This window comes from Triticum dicoccoides, chromosome 2B (genome assembly GCF_002162155.2).
Source record: "Triticum dicoccoides isolate Atlit2015 ecotype Zavitan chromosome 2B, WEW_v2.0, whole genome shotgun sequence".
Taxonomy (NCBI): domain Eukaryota; kingdom Viridiplantae; phylum Streptophyta; class Magnoliopsida; order Poales; family Poaceae; genus Triticum; species Triticum dicoccoides.
This window is the reverse complement of record NC_041383.1, coordinates 422,813,001-422,820,256: the sequence shown is the minus strand read 5'-3', so window position 1 is coordinate 422,820,256 and position 7,256 is coordinate 422,813,001. Positions and strand designations below refer to the sequence as shown.

The window sequence follows — 7,256 nt, the reverse complement described above, 5'->3', positions numbered from 1 at the left end:
TTTTGTCTTTTTGATTCTAATGGGGATGGTTTGGATTGTTACGGCATGTGCACCTGCCCAGATCCAAATCGATGCAATCTCTATGAAGAACTATGACCGAACTAGAGAAGGTGAATTGAATAATCGATACTATCCGCAAGGAAGCGTATCACAATTTCAATCTAATTAGTTTGGAATCAATCCAATCAACTAGGGCTCTTCCCATATAAAGTGATTAGTTACTGCAGAGAAGAGCCAATTGGTGCTTCCGATAATCGAGTACTATGCGGTAGGAACGTGATGCGCACAGCAGCATGGAGAAATTCAATGGCTGCAAGGAAGATTTGAATGGGCGGCAGATTATCCGGTACACATACGGAGAATATAAGGAGAGAGATTGTGATTAGTTTGAAGGGGTGGCAGTTTTTTTAGGGTCAGGTGATCAGGACTGGTCTCCTTAATAAGTACTAAAATACCCTTTTTAACGAAGGGGCAAGTTCTAATCTACATTGTCTATTTGCATTCAAAACTGTAAGCCTTGCAAAGGGAGGTGCACCGAAGCAAACCTCATGATAAAAATATGGTAAACACCAATTATGTAACCTTCAACTCATATAGAAATATAATAACAAGATTACCTTCATGGTAAGAGCAAGCCATTCATCTTCCCAGTAGACTGTCACCGCACTTGCCGAGTATAAAATATTAAAGATCAAAAGGGAACACACTGTTTTAATCCTTGAAGAATATGGGGAGCAATATATACTACCAACTGCATCTATAACACCAGATGATGTAAAATGACTAGAAGAACAAGGAGAGATCACTAGGATTTCAGCAATCACATTAACCACTGAGAAGAGCTCATCTTCTGTACCATCCTTTATAATTTGATTCAGTAAGGATACAAGCAAAGAAGAGAGACTAGTCTCTCCTGAAAATACCAGTTCTGCAACCATCTTTATGTCCACCAACTGACTGCTGTTTAAAAGCACGACAGTTCTGTCTTCACAGAAAGTTCTGCAGAAATTTAGCATCTGGAAAGATAGTGGTTCTAGAAGTTCTACCTTCTGGAAGAGCCATTTTAGTGCTATTGGGTGGACTCGGATAAAAAGCAAGTCCCACTCCTTACATGCCATTACATGGAACAGAGTTCTCTCAGCTTCTGGACTATGTTGAATGGTGCAGCCAAATGAAATGCCTCTGACGAAGGCATAAAGATGGACCAGCAGAGTAAGCATCACAGAACCAGCAATTTCATAGGGAAACTTCCCACCATTTAGAAGGATGTATTGCTCAACTGAAGACAGAAGTTGGCTGTCAGCAACCAGCCTGTTCAGTTAGACAAGCATCACATTAGAAGAACATTATTTTTTCTTACCAAATGTGGAGCAAATGCAGCAGATCGTACCTTTCATTATAGAATGAACAGGCATAAAGTATAACTAGAATAGCACATTGACATGATGCCAAGTTGAAATCTTCGGAGCTACATTGCCCAAGTAAATACACAAGTTCTGTAGGGTCTGATGGCAGATATACGTATGCATCTCTAATTGTTTCCCCATATTTACAGCCCAAAATTTTGTCGACAATTGAACTAGTGATCAAATATACTACTGATTTGACATGATCGGTAGGAAATAAGCCCATGAATCCAAATGACAAGCTAAACCATGAGGATGATGCCAGCATCTCAGCAAACTTGAGTTGCTTATTGTGACATGTGCTTGATAGAATAATATGGAAAATCTGAAGGATTTCTCCCAATGTTTCGTCATCATTACCATCAACAACAGCAGTTTCGAGCCAATGCAGTAAATAAGTTCCACAAATTTCAATGACGCTATCTTCAAGATCCTTCTTGACAGAAATCTTATCTGTATTCCCTTCAAGGCAGAATATAAGTGCTTCTTTAAGAAGACGAAGGGAATGTGGTACGAGAAATGCAGAGTCATACGCATGAGGTAATGTCGAAGAGATAGCATGTTTTGATGCTTCTTCAATTAATGAAGGTAGTTTCTGAATATCATGAGCAGATGGTGACCTCATAATCTCTATTAATATTGAGCAAACAAGAGCAAAGGTTTCAGAACACATTCCAAGTTCACCACTGTCATTTCTTCTCAAAATTAGAGTCAAAGTACATGCTATCTGTTCTTCTTGGGACAACGACAGAATGCCAGAACAATTAGCAATACAAATCCAAACAAGTCGTAAAACCTGAGACTGGACTGGATGGAATGGAATCTCAGTAACATAATGAAGAACAGGAAGCAGAGTAGAAAATCCAATGGCAAGCTTTTCTTTGAACATCTCCTCTGAAGTCGCTAAAAGTGATAGTACTTGAATAGAGGAAATTACCAGTGGATCATTATTTCCTGAAGATGTAAACAGTTCGAAAGAATTAACCATCACGAGAAAAAGAAAAACCATGCAGAAATTGATGAGGAAAAAGGTCATTCCTCATACCTGATAACCTCAGAACCTCGAATACATAATCAGCAACATTTTCATCTATCAAAGTTTGAAGTACAACACAAATATTTGCATCAGACGACAGGAAATGAAAGATTAAATCCAATGTCCCAGTTTGCACTTCTAGATTCGTAGAGAGCAGAGATCCTTTGACAGCATCAGCAAATAGAACTATGATAGAGGCATTCAGGGGCACATCATCTGTCTGCGAGGACTCTTCTTCCTCTACAGACTTGATTAAGCTCAGGTCGCCAAGCAGCAAAATATCAAAGGCCTCCTTCTTTGCTAGTGCAAGGAGCAATGCTGTAGAAGAACAACCAAAACATCACCATGCATTCTAGCAAGTAGATAACATGCTAGTATAGATTTGGATTTTCAACACAGATGAATTGTTTCATAATTATATCCAAAAATAAAATACAAATTCATTAGTTCAGCTAATATGAGATATCCATGTTATACTAATGCAGGAAATTTGATCACAAAAAACTTGAAGGTTAAGTACTGTAAATATGTAAGATACTGGAACTCTCATTAGTCTGAATTCTTTCCTTGGCCAACTCTTAAAATATTGGAGCTCTCAAAATCTGTGTCAGCTCAAGAATTACGAGTCGACAAGTCAAGCCGAGGTTGAGACTCATAGACTAACCGTGACTACTCCAGACTACTGCCGGATTAGTCGACATGGTACTGTTAGTACTCAACTTACAGTACTCAGCTACTGATACATAGTATGTAGTATATTGTACTATATAGGACCGTACACTATACAATAAAAATTGAATGCATGGGAAGTGAATGAAGAACCTGAGGCTGGGAAAATTGTAATATCCAATGGCCAGGGCCGCAGGGGAGAAATCAAACCCAAGAAGAAGGGAAGGAGAGAAGGGAAAATTACTTGCTACAACAGCAGAGAAGTACTTGCTTGCTATCACGGCGGATCCAGGAAGAGCACAGCAGCAGAGGGGCGGATCCAGGGGAGGAGCACAGCAGCAGAGGAGGATAGCAAGGGAGGAGCACAGCAGCAGAGGAGGACAGCAAGGGAGGAGCACAACAGCAGAGGGGCGGATCCAGCAGAGGAAGAGGAGCGGAATGCTCCTGGCATCTTCGGTGGCGGCAGCGGCGGGTCAGTGAGTGGTGGCGGCGGCCTGGTCCCAGGTGAGGCAGGCAGGCGGCTCGTTGTGGAGGAGCCTGAAAAGTTAGGGTTGCCATTTTTCCCTTCCGTGGCCTGCTCACTTCTCTCTTCAAATTGAGTCGATCGACTCAAACACGCCGATTAGTCTGGACTAGTCCGCGACTAGTCGTCCACCCCTTGACTCACAGAGCTAGTCTACAGAAGAACCTAGTCGAGAATCAGAGTGAGAATACTAGACTAGTGGCGCGGCTAGTCAAGACTAGTCGTCATTGTCCCAAATATCGGCCAGTTAATCGGCATCCCAGTCAGTTAATCGCTACTCAGTGGGTCACCGAATAGCAGATTAACTGATTTATCATCCGATTAACTGGAAAATTCGCTTATTTATCCTTACTCAGCACCTGACCGATATGGTACCAGTTACCGATATCCTGAACATTGCTAGACGTTAGACTCATAATGCTTGTGTCAGCTTCAAATCTGTTTTTGCATACATAACTGCAGACAATATGCATTTATGTCCCTTTACTTATGCAAGCCAACTTCTGATATCACTCCCTCAAGTCACAGGTCCTAGAACAACGGAAGTTAAAGTTTTAAATCTTTGGCTAATTATAACTTCCGTATTTACAGTGCTCACGAGAAAATAATGAGAAGAATCCTCACAGATCACCTTGATAGTGTTGAACTTTTACGCATATATTGTGGTAAAACTAACAACCAAAATTGTATCTAGGAGACCATCAAGAGTTTCAGTTATTAAAAAATAAGAATAAATAATAAAGTTATGGTACAAAAACACATAATACATTCTTTTCTTTGCCAAGCCAGCAAGATACATGCCAGTATACCCTATTTATTTTGTAACAATAAGCATTCATACAAAACAAAGAGAAGAAATATACTGACCAATACAGTTCAGGCGAACAGCATCATTTTGAGTTTTAAGTAGAACTTCAAGCGAGAGTTGAAGCAAACTCTTTCCGACTGCTGAAAGGTCCACATTGTCATTATCACATATATTGTCCCACGGGGTAGCATTTAACAGGGAGAGTTTGTACAGCATGAACAGTATCTCTCCACGAATTTCATCACTGTATCAAAGTAAGTTCAGGATGCTGTTCAGTAAAGCTATTTGGAAGATCAGATAAAATCATCAATATTCACCTTGGTAGTCGCAGATTGTTAACAAGATTTAAGAAAAGAGAAACTGCATCTCCAATGTATGCTGCAGCACCTTTGATGGAATTTAACAAAAATCCCAAACAGTGTAGCTGCACTGAGATAAGACAAAGATTCAGAAATTGTGGCAGTAAAGTAGTTCAAGAAAACTGCAATAGTAGTGTTGCCACTAATTCAGCGGAGTTAAGTCCCAAAGCGGCTCACATTTTAAAATGATACAGTCTGCCCAGTCAAACCACTTTACAATAATCAGATACAATAGTTGAAATCACAATTATTGTAACAGGTAAAGCAAGTCAATCATCATCAAGCTGCACCCTGAAACATAACAGCAGGTTTCTCTGCTGGTAACATTCAAACTCAGTTCCCAGAGTGGCATTAACAAAATAAAATGAATCCACACTTTTTATGCTTTTCCCTGCCTTGAATATTACACTCCCTACCTGAACAACCATGTGTTGCATTGTGGTGGTCTGTGGATAAATAAAAAACCATGCACACGGGTTGGAAGTGGTGACCTCACTCAACAGTGAAGAAGCGGACGGGACATGGGCCAGGCAGAGCTGAGTCTATTGCCACTACTTTGGGCAGTGGTAATTTGGGAAAACTAAGAGGATGAGCCCAGGTCAGGGAACTATGGGAATCAGATAAATAAGTTGCTGGCACAAGAATATATTTGTTAGAAGTTGATTCGTTTGTTTGACATTTGTGTTTTCTGGTTAGAGGCAGCATTAGAAATAAATTTTGTTAGAAGTTATTTTGTTTGTAAGAGGTGTAGTTTGTTCTGGTTTTCTGTGACAAGTTTAGAGGTGGAAGGGAAGTAGGAACAAGAAAACATAGAACATACCATCATTAACCCTCTCTAGATGGAAATTTCAAGTAGTAAATATAATAAGCATCCCTATTAGCACTTCCAAGTTCCAAATATACTTTATTGCAAAATATTCTAGACCAAAATTGGAGGGGAACTAAGGAGATAAATACCCACAATGGATCTAACTGATGCTTCTCTCTAGTTGTAACTCGGTCCATATGAAGGTAACAAAATGTAAGGAAAAGATATGTAATGTGCATACGAGTACTAAGAACATAGAGAACTAGAAATTACAGATGAGATGAATGAAACCGATGGTGCCACAGAAAACATCAAACAATAAAATGCAAGCATATGAAGACCACAAAATCGCATGATAGTTTCACTAGCAGAATATAGCTGTACACTATGGAAACAAGACACTGCTACATGTGAACAAGAAAGAAAGAGGCATGATTCACATGATGCAACTTGTATGATCCTGGCTAGGAGTTGGAAAATCAGAAACTGTAGTAATAAAATAGGTTCATACATGTTCGGTAATCGAGAGCATAGAACTGTGCATGATGAAAATTAATAAATACTCCCTCCGTCCGAAAATACTTGTCATCAAAATGAACAAAAAGGGATGTATGTAGAACTAAAATACATCTAGATACATCCCCTTTTATTCATTTTGGTGACAAGTATTTCCGGACGGAGGGAGTAGTATAAAGCAGCAACAATGTGTAAGACACTTCAAAAAAAACTTCATCAACACTAAAATGTCCAAAATGGAAGCAAATAGATCATGAATACTCTGCCGATAATAAGAAATGCTACATGTGTGTCCAATCAAGCTCTTGGCTATGCGCCATTACCAATTTACCATATCAGAGTTGTACAATCAAAGAATGTGAGACGCCATGTTTTCTGCAGCAAAAAAATTGGTTCCGACTGCTCACTAAATAGTAAATCCTGGACTATTCACCACATTCTTTCACACAGTTTGAATAATTTCCTTTCAACCATTCCACTTAAAACTATTTGCAGGCAACATACCCAATGTAGCATTATTTCTAAAATCCACCACCTCTTACCCGCAAAAAAAAAATAAAAATCACCACCTCTCCCTGCCCAGCAGCCCATAACCGCTGACCATAACTAGCATGCATCTCAGCACAGCGTAGCACGGAGTAGCGGCACACGTACCATGTGTAAGTGCTTGACGAGAGAACCCGAGGAGAGGACGTGGGCGAGGCGCGCGACGAGCTCGGAGGCGGCGGGGGGGCCCACGGCGGACGCGAGGTCGGCGGCGAGGTCGGATGCCTGGGTGGCGAGTGCGGCGTCTCGGCGGGCGGCCGCGCCCGCGAGGGCCTCGACTAGTGGCACCGCAAGGAGGCGCGGGTGGGCGGCGCGGAGAGGCGCGAGGAAGGCCGGGTCAGCTAGGGCGAGGGAGAGGCTGGCGAGCACGTGGGAGACGTGGTGGGACGGCGCGGAGGCGGAAGAGAGGAGGGCCGCGGCGCAGGAAACGCAGACGCTGCCGCCCGCCGAGGTCGGGAGAGAGTGCGACGCCCGGTGGCCAGCACCGCAGGCGTGCGGCGGCGAATGCTCGCCGTCGGATTCCATGCGGAGCGAGGGGGATTGTGGAGGTTTTGCAGGAGACCTTAAGCCGCCTTGAAATGGACG

At 41.9% G+C, this 7,256-nt stretch overlaps 1 protein-coding gene across 4 annotated transcripts in view; it reads right to left on the bottom strand.

The window, feature by feature from the left end:
- LOC119364019 (protein PUTATIVE RECOMBINATION INITIATION DEFECT 1-like) overlaps nucleotides 1–7,256 on the bottom strand; it is an 11,661-nt gene that overhangs the window by 2,885 nt on the left and 1,520 nt on the right. For 2 of the 4 annotated variants that reach the window (XM_037629406.1, XM_037629410.1), the window contains exons 1-6: nucleotides 6,780–7,250; nucleotides 4,760–4,866; nucleotides 4,502–4,686; nucleotides 2,452–2,760; nucleotides 1,391–2,360; nucleotides 618–1,311 (exon numbers count right to left, since the gene is read on the bottom strand). In XM_037629406.1, coding sequence (XP_037485303.1) covers nucleotides 618–1,311; nucleotides 1,391–2,360; nucleotides 2,452–2,760; nucleotides 4,502–4,686; nucleotides 4,760–4,866; nucleotides 6,780–7,196 — 2,682 coding nt within the window. In that variant the 5' untranslated portion in view covers nucleotides 7,197–7,250. Of the gene's footprint in view, nucleotides 1–617; nucleotides 1,312–1,390; nucleotides 2,361–2,451; nucleotides 2,761–4,501; nucleotides 4,687–4,759; nucleotides 4,872–4,978; nucleotides 7,251–7,256 lie in introns of those variants that run through there. The other 2 variants (XM_037629409.1, XM_037629408.1) reach the window with 2 other exon arrangements.